Consider the following 22008-nt stretch of genomic DNA (forward strand, 5'->3'; position numbering starts at 1 on the left):
TTACATTTTTTTTTAAATTGAAGTTACAAGTGTAATATCGAAAAATTGTGTATTGTTAACAATCAATTTATTTTATTTTTATTTTTTTTAGTTTGTATCGTAAATCCAATATACGAATATTAATATTTTATTTATCTAAATTTGGAATTTTTATTCGAAAACATGTTTCATTAGCTTTTGTAAATACGACGTTAATTTTTAACGTCTTGTATGCAAACTTTTCGTGCCAAAAAATTAATTAATGCGTTAAACATAATAGCATTGAAACGAAATGTGATATGGGAAACAAATGTTTTTCTTTTCGAATGTAGTTAAACGACGAACATTAATTATATTGTACAACTTTATTTTGAAATATAATATTAAAATAATAAATATATTAATAATAACAATTATAATAATAATTAACTTCTTAATTTAAAATAATAATGAATTTCTTATTTAAAATAATAATAATAATAAGTTTCTTAATTTTAAATAATAATAATAATAATATCACACCTCAACAACAAAAAAAAAAAGGAGGGGTTTGAGAGGATGAAAGAGATTAAGAAAGAAATGGAGTATAAAGTATATTATTTTCCCAACCCTTATTCCTTGTCTCAAACATGCAACTTTTGGTTTCCTTTTCCTTTCCTTCTCTGAGTATCAATAACTATATAAGTAAAACAAATTCTTGGAAAACTAAAAATATGGGTCTTTTTCTTTTTTTAAAAAATAGGGTAATGACTTCTAGAACTGCTTCTTATGAAAAAACTGTTTTTATGACAAATTGAGGTGAGAAAAATCTAAAACACCCTTAAACCATAAACATACTTTCATCTTTTTTTCCCCTAAGAAGTAATACGAGCTTCCTTCTCCATATTTTCTCTCATCTCTCCAACTTCTCTTCTCAAATTCTTTGTCATTTCTTATAATTTTTAGCCGCTCTTAAACGAACTTTCTTGCCAATTACCATTTTAGTTAACTACTTATGTTTATATTTTTATCTATGTATTTTTGTTGTAGATAATCTAGTTCGGTTGGTCTTTGATGTGGTGTTGAGTTAAGTTATTTTTGTTGGTCTTTTGCGTAATTTGTGAAACATTTAAACCTTAAATATATAACATAAAATCAAATTTGTAGTTGTTTAAAGTGATTTGGAGTTGTTTATTTAGCAAGTTTTTTATTACTTTTTTTTTCATCTCATAAACATCATGTAATTTCTAAATTTCAAATGTTTAATCCAGAATGATGTATATATGTTTTATGTGATTTGGGGATTTTGATCTAAATATGTTGTGGATGTTTGTAACTACTGTGTTTCTTTATCTTGCAAACATTTCGCGTGAGAGGTGAAAGAAGAGAGGGCGTGAGAGGTGGAAGAAAGAGAGGAACCGCAAAGTTGCAGTCTTGTTTGTTTCTTTAAAATTAAGGACAAATTGGAGTTTTCACTTTATTATTTGTCCCAAAACTCTTTTCCCCACCAAAAATTTATCTTTTTCTTTCTTGGCAATTTCCCTAATTCTTCCCGCTACCCTCGTTGAAAATTTCTTGCTTTGGGACTTTAGGGCAAAATCGGCAGATCAGCATAATTTTTTTTCTTCATCACCATTTTCTCACGTTCTCAGCAAAATCATAGCAATAATTCAGCTCCCTTCTCTCTCTCATCAGCATTCTGTTAGAGCTTTGGACTCAGTTCATCTCCCTCGTCGGTTGGCGAATCAAACATCGGTGATCTCATTTCTTCAGTCTTCCACGACAGTCAATGTCTCTTGATTAAGGTTTGTTCTCCTGATCTATTCTATCGAATTTAGTTATTTTTAATGGCGGAGGTTGCTGGTTGCTGGTGAATTATCCTTCTATTGGTAGTTGAATCATGGTTTCTGGGAATTCATGACGTGGGTCTGGTTTTTGGATGGTGTAATTTTTTTTGAAGGTTTTAGTTACTGCCAATCCGTCGTTTTTTATTTTCCGAGTTTGTTGTAATGCGTGTAATTGTAGGTCTCATCTTGCTATTAGTCACTTCCTGGTTGTGGTCGTCTACTGTACTCAGTTGTAACTTGGAAATTTGTGACATTTGATATCTAAAGTGGCCTATGCCCATCACAGTTTCTATCCTACACATTTGGCTGTAAAAATTTTTGTAGGATTTTTTCCATAAACTTGAACCCATTGCAAAAAAAGGTTTATTCTGAGGAAGTACTTATCCTCGTTGCTTTCATAAATATTTCTGGGTTTTACCCTTTGTAATCTTAATTCTATAAATGAAATCAGTTTCTCAAAATAAAGGGAAGGAGACATTGCATTCGTGCTGCATTTAATTTTTTTCCCATAGAGTGACTATGCTTCTCAAAGAGGAGAGGAAAAGGACGGCCTGCACTGGCCTGATTCATTTTAGGAAATGTTATTAGTGAATATCGTGCTATTTTGTAGTTTGTTGCTGTAGTAGATTATTTGGCCCTTTGAGCTTGGTCTAAAGAATTTTTTGAAAGACTTGAGCTTCCCTTTAATGATACCGGCTTGATATTTTTAGGGAAACGCTTGAAAATGGGAGAACCCAGAAAGAAGGGAGGCAATATACAAAAACGGCCTCCAATCTAACATAATGATACCTAATGTGTAATTACAAAAAAGCCAATTTACCAATGCCTGTAGGGACATGTTGAATCTAAATAGAACCATACCTCACTTAGAGGTCTCTCAAACCCCTCTAAAAAGTTCTATTGTTTCTTTCTCCCAAAGCCCCCAAACTATTGTTTCTTTCTCCCAAAGCCCCCAAACTATGGCACACATCCCAATGTGCCACAAAAACCTTACTTTTTCACAAATCATGAAAAGGGGGATGGAGAAGGAACTCCTTCGTCATCTCTGTACAACCTCTATGTCAGGTTAAACTATACCAATTCTTCAAAAAACACTATGATTCCAAACTACACAATAAATTTCACTAGCCCAAGAAGATAATCTAGATCTTTTGTTGGCCTCCTGCAAAGAATGCAACATAACGACCCCATTGTTGGAAATTTACGCAAGATATATAAATGCGGAATAAACTAAACTATATCTCAAACTCCCACGTCATAAGTTAGAACCAAATAAGCAATCGATCATAAAATTGCAAATACTCAAGTGTAGGAAAAAAGGAGAACGACTCAGGAAAATATGTTGGTTTGCCTCAAACTTGGGACTACGTCCAGTCTTCTACAAGTGCAGGTTCTACTACAATGTTGATTGAAAAGAAACCCTCGAAACACGCTTACAAATCTCTTTCCCAAATACCCCAACAAAAGCTATTTGAATCTAGTACCACAACACGGTATCTTGGAATAAAATAAGATAAATCCCCAACCCGATAAGAAAAATACACACTGTATTTTATAAAAGTCACTCACTGTCACATTAATACTGAAGAAATAAAAAAGAGAAAAAAATTCCCAAGGCACGACTTCTTCTTTTTTCTACCGTTTGGCAAAAGAAAATTGGGCTCACTTGAAAATTTTCCTTCCAATTAAGCACATATGTAAAATGGCACTAATAATGGGCCAAACCCAAATTTCAGCAGCCTCAATGTTTTCTTCTTTACTAAGCATCGGTTCATAATTTACCAATCAAGAGACAATTTTTCCACCTCCACAATTTCCCAATCAAAGAAAAGCTTATGGGTTAAGAAAGAAAGAATTGGGCTTTGGAGTTTTGGGCTCCATATCCTAACACCCATCATGTTGGTCATCCTTCTTGAGACTCTATTAAAGGCGTTATTTCTTCCATGGAGAACCTACCAGACAAAAAACTTAGCCTTCCTCTAATTTTCACTTTCCATGAGGCAAAGACGGAATAACTATTGGGAGATAGGTTTGTTAAACAAAGAAGAAATGATTTACACGAGAACTCATAAGAAGGACTAGGGCTCTAGGAATAAACATCCCTTCTACCTTGGCTACAAAGAAACTCTCCAAGCACCAATAGAAGATTGATAATATCCAACATTTCCCTGTTGTACAAGGCTCGAGTGTTAGAAATGTTATTAGTGGCTACTGTGTTGTTTGGCTCCGTTTTGTTGCTATAATAGGTTGTTTTGCTCATTCAGCCTTGGTTTTGTGAATCGATTGAATTGAGTTAAGTTGTGCTCTAACAGTTACTTGCTTGTTCCTGTTTAGGTAAAGGCTCGAAATGGGAATTTTTGATGGCTTGCCAGTCCCTCCTGAGAAAGACGTGAGTCTTCATTTAGATGCTCATTTTCATGCAGTTTTGGGGTGTTACATGGGTTATGGTTCTTCATTCCTTTCATATGTTATTATAACTGCCCATCAATTTTATTTTTTATATTTTGCCATGTTCGAAAAGATTTTTAATGTGAATACGATTAGTTGATCACATTGCACTGCACGGAAAAATATTTGGAGGTTTAAATTAGTGTTTAGAGTAATAGCTTGTAGCAAGTTTCATTTTCCTTCTGCACATCAGGAAAGGTTCATTGATTCATAGATTGAGTGTTATTCTGTTAGACCCCAATAATATTCCGGTATAGTAGGAGAGGAAAGAGTGAAAAAGCACGTGTAATTGGGAGTGTGAGTGCCAATACTGGGGTGCACAGTTAGTTAGGAGGGAAGCGGAGGTTTAAATAGTGGGGAGAGCAACTGTGAGAGGGGGGATCATTTTGGTTGAGGATTTCTATGTCATCCTTGAGAGAGAGGAGAGAGAGTAGGAGTGTTTCCTTTATTTTCGTGTTTCTGCAATTCAAATTTCAGAATTGATAGTTCATCGATTCTTCATTGTACTTCTTTCGAATTACCAATTGAATAAGAACATTTCTAGTTGGTGTTCTATCGTATTCATGATATTTGTATTACTTGCAATGCTTTTGTTCACACATTGTAAATATCTGTTTTTGTATTATATGCTCGACATGACTTCTAGTGATGGCATTTGAAACTTAGTCATGTTTCATTCTTCATATTGGTTCTCCTGCCCAATTAAGCCAATTGGGAGCCTTCTTTTCTTTAAAGCACTGACACATATTCATGTATGATAGGATACAACTAAGATACAGGGTATTGTAAGTGGCAAAGTGGTCTTCTTGCCAAAATCTACTGAGATTCAACCTTTCGTTGCTCCGAGTTGACTAAATGCAATCCATTAAAGCATAAAATATCCAATTAATGACATAAAGATACTTACTTTAATCCTTCAACAATGGAGGAGGTTGAGTTTATGGAAGGATTTGTGATTGACCTTGGCTTGAGGATGCAGATGTCATATTACTAACTAGCTATCTAATAATTAGTTTAAATTAAAGGAGGTTTCAAAAGGGAGTGAAAAAAAGAAGAAAGGAATTGAGAGCTTTAAAACTAGCCGATGGCGGTGACGATGGTGAACGGCTTAGGGCAAACAGCATTTCTTAGTCGAAGAAATGGGAAAAACATGAGGGGGTGACTTGTTCATTGAAGACAAAGACTGACGAGGATGCAAGGGAAATGAGGAAATCTAATTTTAGGGTTTATTTCTTTTACTTTTTCGACTATTTATTTATTTACTTTCCTTTTGAGGTGTTGTTAATTATAATGCTTTTATGAAATTAAGTGGGTTGTGGACTTAAGATTCAGCCCAAGTATTCAAAATTTTGGTTTTGGCGTGTCCTTCTCACGCATCTAAAAGGGACACATGTATGGACGTAGCAATATCAGATACATATTGACACTGATTCTTTGCACTATTTGAGGTATTTGTGATTCATAGCTTATTTGTAATCCCCTTGGCTTTCAGGGATCTTTCGTCGCCCCTTTTTATACACTCCATTTTTTTTTTAATGAATACACTCATTCCATAACGAACAAAAAAAAAAAAAAAATCAAAACTAAATCCTGTGTTGACCCTTGCTATTGTGTGCATGTCTCTCTCGTCATTCATTATGGGCCTGTTTTTTTTTTCTTTTGGGTGGTGGGGGGTAAACATTGAAATTGATACTTTTCGAAAGGCCATGTACTAGGCATCTTTATATTTGGGTATCCATGTTAAATGCAGTATTTGAAGGATGAACTTTCGAGAGTGGATGAGAGCTGGGCTGCTGCAAGGTTTGATTCACTTCCTCATGTTGTTCATATTCTAACGTCGAAAGATCGTGAGGGGGAAGCACAAGTTTTAAAGGAGCAGAGTGATGTTATTGAGGAAGTTGTGGATGAAGTGGTGCATGCTTTTCACAGTGGTTTCAACAAAGCCATTCAAAATTACTCCCAGGTTTATTATCATCATCATTATTTTTGCCTATGTGCTCACTTTTACTCTCTGATTAGGGACTTAAATGTTCTCTTATCCTTTCAATTAGTCATTATTCTTGGGACATATTTTCTTTAGTTGAACCCATTGGCAGCATTGAGATTTCCTTGGTTTTGATAGTATCTCGTTTCAATATACCTGGAGTGTTGTTCCAGGGATCTCTATAATTCATATGTACTGTAGAATTCTCTGTAATTTGTTAAACAGCTCTTCTGAAGTTTTTCTCCCTTCTCTTTTCGTATTTGTTGCAGAATTTTATATAATTCATTTATTAAACCAATTTTTTTTAATTGATTTTTCTTCAGATATTGCGTTTATTTAGTGAATCCGCCGAAAGTATAGCAGTTTTGAAAGTTGATTTAGCTGATACAAAAAAAAGTTTCAGTGCGCGCAACAAGCAGTTGCATCAGCTTTGGTATCGTTCAGTTACATTGCGTCATATAATATCCCTTCTAGATCAAATTGAGGGCATCGCTAAGGTATGTCCTCTTGATTTTTTGGTTCTAAATCTTTACATTTCCAACAAATGATTATCTGAAATCTGTAAATTGTTGAAAACTGATTTTTGAATGAGTTTGTATTGTCACTGTATTCTACTTTATGATCGATGCAGTTTACTTCATAGAATTGAAGTAGGAAAAAGCTCTTTTGAGTACAATCACTTACCTTTTATACCTAGTGCCTTCACAATCACAGGCCTTTTATACCTATTGATCACTCTGCCTTTAACATTGAAACCATTAAGCAAATGAAAGAACAAATGTTCTGACTTTTCTTGAAGATTATGTTTTCTCTTCTTTTCAAGGCCTCATAGAAGGCGAAGGTACCTAATGACTACATCTGATGTTGACTGTCACTCTTCTATGAAAAATGGGTTCAATTTTGGTGGAGAACTGTTTTCCTTCATTCTCAATAATTGTAGTAGGCATATTCATCTGAATCATATCTCAGGTTCCAGGGCGAATTGAAAAACTTATCGCGGAAAAGCAATTTTATGCAGCTGTTCAACTACATGTTCAATCTGCATTAATGCTTGAGCGAGAAGGGCTTCAAACAGTAAGTTTATTAAGAGAACTTTAATTGCCCGACAGGAATGTTTATATTCATCAGTTGCTTCTAGTGTGATTATTGCTCTGTTAGGGAGAGTTTGGAGGAATGAAGAGGGAAAAAGGGAAAAGGGGAGGAGAGTGTGGGTAAAGGGAGTTACTTTCCTTCTCTTTATGAGAGGTAAACTGGGTTAGGGGCTATTATCATGAATCAATGTTTGAGAATCTGAACCTAGGATTTGATAGAGCATGCTTATTTCTTTGGCCATTTTTCAATTTAAGAATTCTCTCATCTGGTTCCTTTCACTTGTAGTTGTTATTTCTAGTACTTGAAGGACAATTTGCTTGTTCTATCATGGATGCATTGTGATGACACCCATTCTCATGTAGGTTGGTGCTCTTCAAGATGTGCGGTCGGAGTTGACAAAATTACGGGGAGTTATTTTTTATAAAGTTTTGGAAGATTTGCATGCTCATCTTTATAATAAGGGTGATTACAGGTACTTGATTTCTTCTTGTTCTTTTTTTAGCTTGACATCAAGTTTCACATGTGTTTTTATGCATTATGATGGAGTAACTGGTCATTTATACTTCTCTAGTTGTTGGTTGCGGTTCATGTTATTACTTTTTAATGCCATTTTGATGTATATTACTGTTAGATGATATAAGATTAAATTTGGCTTCACCCATCAACTTAAGCTTTTGGATCAATTGGTGATTTAAGATGGATTAGTTTAGGAAGTTCTGGGTTCAAAATACTACAATATTATTTCCCCCACAATTAATATTAATTTCCATTTGTTGGGACTTCTTATTTTAAGTTCACTAAGTTCACAAGTGAGGGGGAGTATTAGATGATATAAAATTAAATTACTTTTTACTCATCAATTTAAGCTTTTAAGTCAATTAGTGATTTAAGATTTGCTCACGTAACTATGAGTCTAATTTGAATGTGATGAAAATAAAAAGTATGTTATAATTTAGATATTGTGTTGATTCTTAAACATAAGTTTTAACTTGGGTTATAGGTCCAAAGACTTCTGAATATTTGAATTCAGTCTGTTATTTTTTATTAAATGCTCAAACTAGTTCTTGATTTAACTCCTTGGTTGGTTTTATGATTGGGACTTAAAAAGGGGTATTACCTTGTATTGTAGCATTGCATCATCTTTTTTAATTGCTTAATGTTGGTAAAACAAATGAAGGCAGAAGCATCTTGAGATAAAGAAATGAGAGATTGTTTTTTTTTGTTTGCTTTTCTTTTTATTAAACCACCAATTCACCCCAAAGCTTATGCTAGTGGTTGAAGGCAAATTTAATTATATATTACCAACACTCCCCCTCATTTGTGGGCTTGAAATATTTGAAAGGTCCAACAAGTGGAAATCAATTTTACCTCACTTGTGGGCTTGAAATATTTGAAAGGCCTAACAAGTGGAAATCAATTTTAATTGGGGAGGAAACGACAATGTAGGTTCTTGAACATAGAACCTCCCTAGACCACCTGTTTTGGTACCATATTAAACCACCAATTTACCCAAAAGCTTAAGCCGGTGGTTGAAGGCAAATTTAATTATATATCACCAACACTTTTATGTATGAATTATTGTCCTGCAATTCAGCAATTATTTGTTTTTGGTGAATTTTCACTTTTCTTTTTCCTTTTTGAAATGGAATACTTGTCCAATTGTGCGGGGATGTCGTAGGTACTGTTGAACTAATAATTGTAGCAGGCAAAGATAGACAGGTGTAGAAGTCTGTGCGTAAGTCTACTGTGATTGATTGCATAAAATTTCAGGCATCCTCTCTTTATAGTGCTATATGTAGTTCTTTTGATAACTGGTGAAGTTGTTTTATCGTTTTCTGAAAGTGAACTTTCCTTTTAGATTACTGGTGAAGTTATGTCTGTCATAAATTAATACAAAGTTTCTTTTTGTTTTCTTGATATGAGGAATTTGACAAAGTTACTTCATGTCTTTCTAAGAAAGGAAAAAAAAAAAAGATGTAGGCAAGCAAATCCTGTTTGTGCCTTTTTCAGCCACTTACTTGAAGTCAAACTATGTTGTTATTTAATTACATATTTCCTATGATATTTGGTTTTTGCTGATGCCAAATTGCTACAAAACTTTTCTGCAGTTCAGTAGCCTCAATCATGCAGGAAAGGGACGATGAAGTACCAACTGCTGAAGCTGTTGCTTTGTCTTTGAATAGCTCACAATCTCTGTCTCGAAGAACCAGGTCGCAGAGAGGTGACAGTCAGTTTGGCGTTCATGTAGATGGATCATTTAGAACAGGTTCTGTTGATGATGGGTAAGAGTTTTCACAAACTTTCTTTCCTGTCACAATAGAGGTTTCAGTAATTTATTTTCATTTTGTAAATTTGGTATTTCTTCAGTGCTCTTGATCTAGCCTGACTTTAGCCTGACTGATGTGAGAATTTACACGTTGTCATTTTCTTTTGTCATTTTCTTTTTTTGATAAGAAGCCTGCCCAACAAAAGAAAGCTACTACAAAAGGCCTTCCAATCAATTTTACGATTGTCATTGATTTCTTGAGCTTGAACAATTTGCTTGAGGTTATAATTTTTTGGTACAAGGTAGTATTTATATTTAGTTTGTTCTAGTAGATTAGACTTATTCCATTCGTGAAAGGCTAAACAATGTAGTATTTATAGTTAGTTTGTTCAAGTAGACTACACTATTATTACTTTCGTGATAAGTTACACTACATCACTGGGTGAGGGCTCACATGGATGGACAAGAGATGGCCAGAAACCAATAACAGAATCTCATTGGGTTACATTATTAGCGAGAATTTTTAAAAACCCTTTGTTGTTCATTTGCAAACTATATCTCCTTCAATCTAGGCAAGGGCCTTCTTACTCAGAATCATGCCAAAGTCTGCTCTCTGAGAGCAAACAACATATCCTTCAATCCAAGTATCACGTATTAATATTTTTTGGATTGAGAAATTGCAATATATGAACAGAGATCAATAATATGTGCTCAATCCATTTTAATGGAACATTAATTTTCTGAGCAACATCAAACGTTGCTGATGTCCATAAGGAAGTATGTTGTTTTCATTATTGTTCCCTTGTTTCCAGGTCATCTTATGATGGCCACGAGGAAGCTAGTACTTTGGAATTAAACGATGAAGCTGTTTCAGACGGCCAGTCAACTTTTTCAAGGGTCAATGGTGGAGATGGTGGTTTGAAGGAGGCGAAACTGGCTACACGTCAATTGCCAACATGGCTTTCAAATTCCATTCCGGATGAATTTCTAGTAAGAAATATTTTCTATTCTCTTCTTTTTAATAAAAAAATCAGAGAATTTTCGTAGTCTTACAGTTTGATTATTTCCCTTGACTCTGGCTCAGTTTCTTTTATTTTTTGGATGTAGGAAACAATTAAGAAGCTTGATGCTCCACTTCATGTGAAGTATTTACAGACCATGATTGAATGTCTGTGTATGCTTGGCAAAGTTGCTGCTGCGGGTGCTATCATATGGTTTGTTTCTTGTCAAATCTTTTTTCACCAAGCATTGGGGGTTACAAAAAGGCTCTCCGATTTTTCATAGGTCTCTCAAATGTTAACTCAAAAAGAAACAATAACATCATCATTAGGGATGGGCTGACATATAAGTTCTTCTCTCTAAAAGTTGGGATATAATTCAGGAGAATCTTATTATAGTAAAAGATGTTTCCGATTCATCATTTAGATGAATACTCAATTTTGCTCTTTATATGGATTACATGGAAAGAAAGGAGCAACTGCCTTTTCACAACGACAAGGGAAGCTCTTTTGATAGCTATTTTTGAACTCACTGTCTATCATGCTATGGCTTGGTGCAAATGAACATCTCTCTATAGCTCATACAATCCAGGGAAAATTGCAAAAACTACCCCTTAAGTATGATGGTAGTTGCAATTACCCCCTTAAACTTTCAATAGTAAGAATTGGGCTCCTAAGCTTCTATAAATGTTAAAATTGGGACCTCAAACTTATAATATTTATAAAAATTAAACTCACAAATGATAAAAATGGAACCTTTAAATTATACATATATGTAAGTTTGACGATCCAATTTTAACGTTTTTTAGATAAGGTGGAGGTCTTCATTTTTAAATTTGAAGGTTAAGGATGGAACCGTAACTACCATAATACTTTTGGGGTGATTTTTGCAATTTACCCTACATTCTATCTTCTCTATTAACCAATTGGAGGCCTTTTATTATTATTATTATTATTATTATTATTTTAATTTCATACATCACAAAGTGTCTTATCCAAAAAAATACATCAACGAAATATGCTTCTTATAAAAAAGAAAAGACCCTACTTTTTGGAATCTTAATCTTGTAGGTATTGCTTCTAGTCTGTTTCTTTGAGGAGTATACTTCTTCTTCTTCTTCTTTTATTTTTTCTGCAGCTCTTCTGTTCGCTTATTGCTTTATTTCTTTTACATGATTCATTCTATCATAACCGGAAAGGCACTCAATCTATATTTGTTTGATCTGAATTTATTTGATTTATTAATTCCTTTAATGTTTTCTTATCTGACAGCCAAAGATTGCGACCAACTATCCATGAGATAATAACTTCTAAAATCAAAGCTTATGCAGAACAAAGAAATTCTTCTAGGTTAGGCTTTGGTCAGGCTGTTCGATCTGGGACTGCTGCTCATTTTACGAAGGGACAGTTAGAAAGTTTCCATGTACCAAAACATAAGTCCCAGAATGGGATATCACTGGCTGGGACATTGATTGCAGTGAGCCCTGTCTCACCTGTGATGGCTCCCATGGGAAAGGCACAGACTTCTGCGAGAGATCTTCTTGATTCTGTTTTGGAAACTGTTGTTCGTGTATTTGGTCAGAAAACATATTTCATATATTTTGATTAGAATATTTTTCACATTTTTTCTATTTCCTTCTCCCTGAAATGCTCATTGTTAACTGCCAAGGGTGATCATACAGAGAATCATGTTGTTGTTGGGGAGCTTCTTGAAGCAAAAGTATTACGGCATGCAGATATGAATACACCGAAGTCAATGCCAACTGATGATAATTGGAATCCAGACTCTGAAGCTTCTCAAGCTACTGGAGGCTATACTATAGGCTTTGCCTTGACAGTTTTGCAGGTAATCATGTAACTTTACTCTCTCTCTTTCTCTGTCACTCTCTCTATCTTCTTTTTTCTTCTCTTAAAAAAGTTTTAAATTATAAATCAAGAAACTTGGATATTTCTTTAAGAAAAAGAAAAAGCCGAAACCAAAACAACCTTAGTGGACAAAGGGACAAGAATGACCCTTCTCCAAAATAAGTAAATGGTTCAAACTAGAAGCCTCCTTTGTTGATAATGCAAGTTTTTACGAGCACTTCATGCGGGCTATGAATTGTGTAAGATCACGTAGTTGTAGATATCTTTACCAAAATCTTGGTATTTTTGATTTATATGCTTTTGATAGCTTTGTCTTCGAAAACAGAGTGAATGCCAGCAACTCATTTGTGAGATTCTGCGTGCAACTCCTGAAGCAGCATCAGCTGATGCTGCTGTACAAACAGCTAGGCTTGCGAGCAAGGCACCCTCCAAAGAAAAGAGGCATGTATTTAGCGGATCTTGTTTATCATTCTTGAGCATATTTTGGAATCCTTTTTTACTTTCATTTGGTTATCCTTTCATGCTTGATCTTCATGTAACCTTTGGCACGTTAAGCTTCTTTATCAACCTTCAGCATATTTTATTTCGCTTCTTTCTTCTTCATTGTTGTTTTTCTAAATCTTCTGCTTTCTTGCTCTGGTCCTCTGGATTTATAATTTAATATCTGGACTCTGAAGGTAGCTTTTGAGATCTAATTTCTTGGAAGGTTCTTGCCTACAGTACATGCACGACATAAAGGCAGCCGTACTGTTAGCTCCTTTACTCTTTGGTTTCAATCCTGTCAATGTTGGATTTGGTGTGACCGCGAACTTTGGCAGGAGAACTTATTAATCCATGTGCTCCTGGATTATTTATTTATTATTATTTTAATATTAAAGGACGATCAACAATTATTGATTTTAAATTGGCAATCTTTCTCGTAACCTGCCTTCAAGTTTTTGGAGTTTTGGTCCACCTATTTCATCTATCAATGAAGTTGTTTCTCTTGGTTTTTTCTTTTGAAACGGAGTCAAGCCTCTTTATTAATAATGAAAAATAAACTAAGTTTCTCTTCTTAGTTTTAAATAATAATAACAACAATTATTGATTTTTCTCTCCCAAATTTCTGGTAATTCTGTTCGTTCTTCAGTCTATAATATATTCATATTTCTAAGGTATTAGAATGCTATGCTACTAAAACTCCTCACGTTTATGCTTATATCTTTTTTTTCTTGAATTTTTATGGCAAAAATGCATTTTCATGCAAGTGAACTGCAGGGATAGGGCAGATGATGGTCTTACCTTCGCTTTTCGTTTCACAGATGCTACGATATCTGTTCCTAACCAAGGTGTGTTTAGATATTAGTACATGAAAAGTAAGAATTTTGTTTTCCTTAAACCAAGGGGCGATAGATCTGTTTGGAGTCGGTTTCAATGAGCTACTTTGACCTAAAATGTGAAGTGAACTATAAAAATTAATGAATTTCATTGGTTCAAGTATTCCTGATTGATTATGTTGCTGTCTGAATGGTTAATAACGACCTTGTGATTTGAACCTGGATACTCTAGCTCAATTCTATTCTTTCTTTCTCTCTCTATATATTCATTCATCAAATGCAATCGTAATTGTCATGTTCTGTCGTGTTTGGGTTTTCACTTCATCCACTTCTCTATTCTTCAGCGTATCTGAATACTTTTCCATATTGTTTAATTATTATAAAGGTGTGGATCTCATCCGTCATGGTTGGAGTAGGAAAGGTCCCAATGTATCACAAGAAGGGTATGGATCTGCAGCTGTCTTGCCTGAGCAGGGCTTTTATTTGGCAGCAGCCATATACCGGCCAGTTCTTCAGGTTTCTGACTGTTATTTATGCAGACAATAAAAAAATAAATGAACAAGTGATGAGTCAATGTTGTTTCTGTCCTGAAATTTTGATGTCTTGCCCAGTTCACAGATAAGGTTGCTAAAATGCTTCCAGAAAAGTACTCGCAGCTTGGGTAAGTATTAAAAGCTAGAAAAATACAATAACATGTTTCTATCTAGACACCACTTTAAAAGGATCTCACTTGAAATGGCTAATGATTCATTGCATAGTTCCTTTATTCTTCTATTCTGCATCTGTGAAATTATGTGGGAGAGACTGTCCTAGTTAAACGAAGACATGCTTCGATGATCCGCTAATATAAAGATAAGTTGTGTTGTTTGAGAAATTTCCACTGTATCTGAATATTGGTTATCAGTTGTAGTCTAAGAAACACGGACACTTCAGTTTGGATAGTGTGTCCGTGTCCGACACGTGTTAGACGTTTGGACACTCTGACACTTGGTGGACACTTATTGGACGCTTGCTAGTCCAACAAATGTATTAGGCATACATAGAACTCTTGTTGAGTACACTAAAAGGTGACAATAATAATAACTTTTGAGCATGGAATACATCAAGCTAAGTCTTTTAAGCCTATAAATGCGTCAATTCATTTACTATAAAAATGATTATATTATTTTAATAAATGTGTCCTTGCCGTGCCGTGCCGTGCCATGTCCTAGATTTCTAAAATATGGTGTATTACCGTGTCTGTGTTGTGTCGTATTCGTGTCTCATATCCGTGTCTGTGCTTCTTAGGTTGTAGTGGTATAAAAACTTATCCTGCAGCATTCATTATTTTCTCTGTCCATTATTCACTTTTAAGTTTATTTTTATGTGTTAATTATAGAAAGAAAGAATTTGTATGTGATGGTGAAAATATACTATTGACATTTATTTTAAGAATCTAGTATCTTCAGTTGGTATTTAATTCATCCAAATATATTATCTTCAGAATGGCTTTATTTTGTTTATTTTTTTGCAGTATTATTGATTTTAGTAATTAATTCCTGAAATTACAGGAATGATGGATTACTTGCTTTTTTGGACAATTTTGTGAAGGACCACTTTTTGCCGACTATGTTTGTGGACTACCGAAAAAGTGTGCAACAAGCTATTTCAAGCAAGTTCTCTCATCTCTCAGCTTCTCCTTCTAAAAACTATTGGAGGATTGCAACCTGAAAAGTTTTCTTACAATGCAACCACAAAAATCAGTTCCCCATATGTTTATAATTTTTCTTGAAATAAGCATATTACTAACATAAGCAGAATTGAGGTGTAGAGTGAAGTTGTAGAGGTTCGATCAAGCAATTTCTGTTCACTGCAGGTTGGGTTAAAGATGGAGTTCCAATGAGTTACAGTTACGAAAAACTGAATTGTGCTGACCATGAAAATAATATCCTGAGGGTTTAGGGTTCATTTGAGTTCTCTTTGTATAACTCTAATGTACTTTGAGCATTAGTCTCGTTTTATTAATAAAATTTGAGACCCATCTCCTTTTCCAAAAAAAAAAAAAAAAAAAAAAAATCCTGAAAAGACAATTCTCAGTTTGCTCCATTGACCCTTTTAATTAATATGATGTAAGAATATATGCGATAGCGGGCTTGGGTTTCTATTGGCCATAAAATGAATAGATCAAATAGAGTTGTATGGTGTGAACTTTTCAAAAGAAGGAAAAGTATTGCTGGGGTACATTCAGTCTGATACGTGATCAAAGACTTGTCAGTTGTTGGTGCCTTGTGGCCTATGGGCTATGACATTTCTGGCGAACTATATTTCTAAATTTAATACTCTTTTTTAGGTCCGGCTGCATTTCGCCCAAGAGCTCACGCTGCTGCAATTTATAATTCATCTGTCGAGAGGGGTCGACCAGTCTTACAAGGACTACTGGCTATTGATTTCCTTGAGCGAGAGGCAAGTCAACATTTCTTCAATGGAGAAGCTGACTTTCCTCTGCAATTATAGTTCACCTTTTTGTACTCCAGATTTTGATTTCCTACGCTTATGTTTGGCTAAAAAAGATTCTTATTTGGACTTCCGAAAATGTTTTAGGTTATTGGTTGGGCTCAAGCCATGCCCAAGTTTTCTAGCGACCTTGTGAAGTATGTGCAAACCTTCCTCGAGCGAACATATGAAAGGTGTCGGACATCGTATATGGAGGCATGTGTTTTTGTTCCTTTTCTACATTCCTTTTTCTTCTATTGACATACATACACTTAATACTCATGCTATCCTTCTCATTTTAGCTTTCCTTATTGGTTGTTTATTTTCTCCGTGCATATTCTTCGTTGGGTTTGAAATTCTGAACCACCGAATTCATATTTGATCAATATTGCTCATCTTCTCATGTAAACTCAAAACAATAGAATCCCCTGTTGCATAATACTGTACTTACCCTATAGCAATTTCTTTTTTCAAATAACCTTGTACTCAAGAGTTTTGGTTTTAATTCCAGGCAGTTCTTGAAAAACAGAGCTATATGCTTATTGGGAGACATGATATTGATAAATTACTGCGACTTGATCCAGCTAGTGCTTGTTTATCAAATCTCAGTAGCCAGTCAGACCTGGAAAATAATATTTCTGGTGCTGAAACTGCTGAGATTGAATTAGAGCTCTCTAATTTGTTACTGAACTTACCGCCAATTAAGCAGGTTTGGAAATAATATGCTTGTTATGACAGCTAAGTGCACTGGTTCAGACTTCGAATTTTTAAGTTCACAGAGTCTGCCTCCTTTCCGTTCCAGAGAACATAAAAATTAGAATGAAGCTTACTGTTTTGTTAACTATTCTTTGTAGGAGTATCTTATTCGTGATGATCACAAACTAATTTTGCTGGCATCTCTTAGTGACTCACTGGAATTTGTTGCAGACTCTATTGACAAGTAAGTTCCTTAATTTGCTTGTCCATGCCTGTTTATTTTCTTCTTTTGTTTTTCCTTTTGTTGGTAAACTTCAACTGATTCAAATTTAGCCCTCGAATGATTTTAGAAGTTGCTCGTTTAAGTAAAGCTGGAAGCTGTGTAACATTTGCCCCTATTTTCTTTAGTATTTTTCTTATGGTTCAAAGCGTTTGTTCTTTGACTTACTAAATGTTCCTGTGATCTATTTAAGTGAGTCATAGCTAAATCTCGTTCAGCAAAAGTCTTTAACCCGTTGTATGCATTCTGTTAGAATAGATTTCACTTTCACTTTTGAACTGAATTTGAGATTCTATCCAAGTTTTTTAAATTATATTTATCTCTGGAAGAGGTTAACAATTAGTTGTTTGTCTGTTAAAGTTGGCTATAGGTCCTTTTGTTAGTCACCTATATCAGTAGCATCCCAAGGTTGGAATGTTGTATGTGCATTCAAGAGATTTGGTCAGCTATATCTTCACCTTCTTATTCACATCAATTTTAGAGGCAGAATGACTAAACCGATAATCAAGGATTATGAGTATAAACCTATAAAATAAAGTATTATGAGTAAAAACAACTTTAAGTCCAATGTCCCTGTTGATCTCATATGGACGCTCTATTACACCCCATTTCTCCAAGTGAGCAACTTTGGGAGGATATAATGACGGACTTCATTGTTTTCTGTTCTTTTTAGGTTTTATTAATGTTAAAGTAAATTAAAGTGGATTATGACAAATTGTTGTGGCAACAACAGACCTAGAATAAGTATGTCCGAGTGCGTCCCTGGATTCTAGGGTCTCTTTATTTGTATTCATAGTATATCTCTTTTGTACTTTGAGTTTTTCATTAAAAAAGAAGCCGTCTCCTTTTCAAAAAAAGAAAGAAGAAGAAAAACAGACCTGGAATAATTGGTAATTGGTTAAGCCCTAGTTTTGATGCATGCTAATTGGCTAGGACTACGAGTGAATTAAGCAAGCAAGCTCACGGTCCGTGCATGGTGTGTTAACAACATGCAACATGTTGAACATGTTGCATAGTGCATGTATGTGTAGTAAAAACATAGCATACGAGATTTGGCGGAGTTTTCAATCGGCTTTGTTTGTGTGGTGCTGCTTGAGGTGTGCATGTGTTAGATGCTCGGTGTATGGGGTTGTGGGAACTTCGTGAGAGGTTTGTCCATTCTCAAAGGGGAGAGTTGAGACGAGTGGTTATTTTTGCTTGTTGTGAACCATATAGGCGTTGAAGGCTGTCCTAGAGAGCCTCACCACAAGTCTTGCTAGGCCATTGTGCCTGCTGAAGCAGGTTATTAGAACCTCTCAGCACCATACAAGCACCACCCATTTGGGTTAAGAAGCTTTGAGACACGATGTGTGTTTCATTGTTCTTTCACTCCCATGGAAAGTGTTGATTGTCTTTTCGTCCTTGTTAAAGATGGCGTGTTAACATGTTAAAGAGTTTGGACATTGAAGACTTTCTTTACTTTTTGTATGGAATGAAACAATTCTATAATTTCTCTTTAAACAGATTTATTTGTTTCGTATCAAAAAAGTTAATTTGATGGAAGTTCTTATTTTCAAAGTAGAGCCACATTTTTTGCTCATTTTTAATATGAATTCAATAACAATAGCAGTATCATAAACGAACAGTTTTTCGTTTGCATACAGGTTGGGACAGACAACTTTCAAACCTTCATATCAAGCAGAAGTTAATGGAAGGCACCATCATAACCGAACAAACAGTGCACTTACTCGGGATCTGGCATCATTTTCAGAGGAGTATAGGAAATTATCTATTGACTGCCTCAAGGTTTTGCGTATTGAGATGCAACTAGAGACACTTTTCCATTTACAGGTTGAAATTTGTGAATTGCCTAGGATTTTTGAGTTTGCTTGATAGATAAATGAAACAATTTTGTAATAGTATTATTGAAACAGGAAATGACAACTAGGGAATATATGGAGAACCAAGATGCAGAAGAGCCAGATGACTTCATTATTTCCCTCACTGCACAGGTAAGTTAGATGATTCTTTAAATAGAATCTCTCTATTGTCTGAATACATCGAAGAGACAATCCATAATTTATTTTTGAATTTTTTTCCTTGCTACCTCGTTTTATTAATGTTCAGTGTCAAGAAATTCATACCATGTCCTGAAAGTACTGTCACTAGGACAATCTCATTTAGAAAGAAAAAGTTCACTTTTTTTTTTTTTTTACCTTATAGATAACACGTAGGGACGAGGAAATGGCGCCTTTTGTTTCAGGACTGAGGCGGAATTACATATTTGGTGGAATCAGTGGTACTGCAGCAAATGCATTTATTAAGGTTCACACCTTTTTCATACCTCCAGATTCCTTGGGAGTTTTCATCATCTAACTTTTTAGATTTTAGCTTTTCTTAAAATATCTCCTCAGTTCGTCCCTCTCACTGATAAGATTGCATGTTTAGGCGGTAGCTGATATTAAATCTATCAATCTCTTTGGCGTTCAGCAGATATGTCGGAATTCAATCGCACTTGAACAGGTACATCATATACATCCCATCAGTTCTGGAAAGAGTGAAGTAGCCTGAAAATAGTTTTGTCTGGAGTGTAATGATACTCTAATTCGTGTTCGCCAATTTTTTGACACACGTAGTAAAGAATGGTCTCTTCTCTAGATATTTAATCTCAACATAAAATTGCATAGTCACAGCTAAAGCAGTACGACCAAATCTACTAGAGGATTAATAAGCTGAAAAGTTGTAATGTCTTTTAACCACATGGTGGCTGGATTGTTGATTCTTTCTTTTCTAGCATCTCTAATTGATGCGTAAACTTATGAAGTCTTACGATGTTCTGTTTCTACTCAAAAAATTTATTTTTCTTGTTCGCTTGACTTGGTTATAAAAGCCAAGTTATGGTACGTCCATCTGTGGCTTTAATTCCTCTTAATGGAAAATGTAGAAATAATTTTTAGTTGGATACTTGGATTATATTCGGTTAATCTCAAAGTCATGGGTACAAATAGATTATAGATATAACAGGTTCGTACGGTTGCATTGTGAAAAATGCTACACAAATTTAGTCGATTTTGTTATAATTTTCAGGCGTTGGCAGCAATTCCTTCAGTTAATAGCGAGGTAGTACAGCAGAGATTAGATCGTGTGCGTACTTACTACGAACTATTGAACATGCCATTTGAGGTGAGTTGTTTAATTTAGTTATTAAAATCTATTGCATAACAGAGTCACTGAACTCTAAAAAAATGTCTGATAGGTTCCCAAACTTCCAATAACTTTGTGTCTAATAGGCTCTCGAAAACTTCAAAAATTTTAGAAATTAATTGATCTATCAGGTACTAATGAATCCTATCTTTTGAACTTGGTGTCTATCAAATCTATGAATTTTAGAAATTTAAAGAGTTCAAGGACTCAATTTGTAAGTTTTAAAGTTTGGGAACAAAATAACTCAAACCTCTCAAGTTCTTTAATGACTAAATTTTTAATTTACCCTAAACTCTTTTTATTCAAGTCCCTATTTGATAATCATTTGGTTTTTTGTTTTTGAAAATTAAGCCTATAAATCACTGTCGTTCATTGGCCTATATGTTTTGTTGTCTAGGAGTAGTTTTTAAAAGTTTGTTTTTTTTTTTAGAAAGTTGGCTAAAATTCAAATGTTTATATAGGAACTGTGAAAACCATAAGTAAGAAAATGTGAAAAAACAACCACAATTTCAAAAAATAGAAAACAAAATGGTTATCAGACATGATCTAAACTTTAATAATGCTGCTCTATTGGCCATGACAAATTGATTCTCCTGCAGGCCTTGCTTGCATTTATCATGGAGCACGAGCATTTGTTTACTGCAGCAGAGTGAGTTAACACTTCACATTCTGTTTAATTAAGATGATCTTATGAAACTGTCGATTCTGAACAATGGATGTGTTCTATTGATAGGTATGCAAATCTTCTCAAGGTCCAGGTTCCAGGAAGGGAGATTCCACCCGATGCACAAGACCGTGTATCCGAGATCTTATCTCGTTAGGTTTCGTGCCACTCATGTATCCGAAATCTTATCGCATTAGGTTTTGTGCCACTCATGTATCCGAGATATTATCCCGTTCACTCCCCAAATGCTCCGGATGGCCTTTGCTCATGCCATATGCCATTTTCAGGGGTATCTGTTCTAAATGTGAAGCATATAGCTCGGTAGTTGTTGAAGTATAGCTGAATGGCAACCTTCGATGAATCATTCCTTCCCTACGATGGAGGTTGCTAGCTATCCCACGGTTTTGTTATATGCGGTAAATTTAATCATTTCATTTGTGGCGGTGGTTTTAAATCCTTGTGTAGAATCAATTTTGGTTCTTTTTTTGGTTTGTCGATCCTCTTCAGTAACTTCAATTCAGGTTGGTGAGAATTGATAAGGTTTCTTTTCATTTTTTTTAAAAATGTACATGTAATGTAGAAACGTTTTACTTGTATAAAAGTATATTATTGTTATTATTCTTTCTTTTTCTTGTTTTTTTTCACTAATTTCATCTGAGGTGGGTGGTTCTAACTTGAGTGATGTTTTTCGCTAGCTCAAAACCTTTAGTCTTGAAGTTAACACAAATGATGACTTAAAAGAAGAGGCACAGAAAATCTGAAGAGAATGTCATTAGTAAATCATTTTAGAAATTACCACCGACAGTCGGGGGCTAGAGTCTCCCTCGATTTTATATTCATTATATAATGTATATTAAAGAACTAACATTATATTGATATTGTTAGTTGGTTCAGTGTTAAACAGTCTTCCAAACACTCCTTAGTTCTAGGTTGAAGGC

At 34.7% G+C, this 22008-nt stretch overlaps 1 protein-coding gene across 1 annotated transcript; it reads left to right on the forward strand.

The window, feature by feature from the left end:
• Window positions 1-1482: 1482 nt before the first annotated feature.
• Window positions 1483-21691, forward strand: LOC103496450 (exocyst complex component SEC8). The gene is made up of 27 exons (XM_051082557.1): window positions 1483-1763; window positions 4140-4194; window positions 6004-6216; window positions 6561-6734; window positions 7207-7311; window positions 7692-7801; window positions 9438-9611; window positions 10408-10585; window positions 10703-10809; window positions 11866-12170; window positions 12276-12439; window positions 12785-12900; window positions 13717-13787; window positions 14161-14291; window positions 14387-14436; window positions 15326-15426; window positions 16105-16217; window positions 16356-16467; window positions 16763-16956; window positions 17102-17187; window positions 18867-19053; window positions 19137-19214; window positions 19426-19527; window positions 19651-19725; window positions 20290-20385; window positions 21006-21055; window positions 21140-21691. The coding sequence occupies exons 2-27, from the start codon at window positions 4153-4155 to the stop codon at window positions 21225-21227; spliced, it is 3222 nt and encodes a 1073-aa protein (XP_050938514.1). The 5' UTR covers window positions 1483-1763; window positions 4140-4152; the 3' UTR covers window positions 21228-21691.
• Window positions 21692-22008: the final 317 nt, after the last annotated feature.

The sequence above is a fragment of the Cucumis melo genome, chromosome 3 (assembly GCF_025177605.1).
Source record: "Cucumis melo cultivar AY chromosome 3, USDA_Cmelo_AY_1.0, whole genome shotgun sequence".
In the NCBI taxonomy this organism is placed as follows: Eukaryota; Viridiplantae; Streptophyta; class Magnoliopsida; order Cucurbitales; family Cucurbitaceae; genus Cucumis; species Cucumis melo.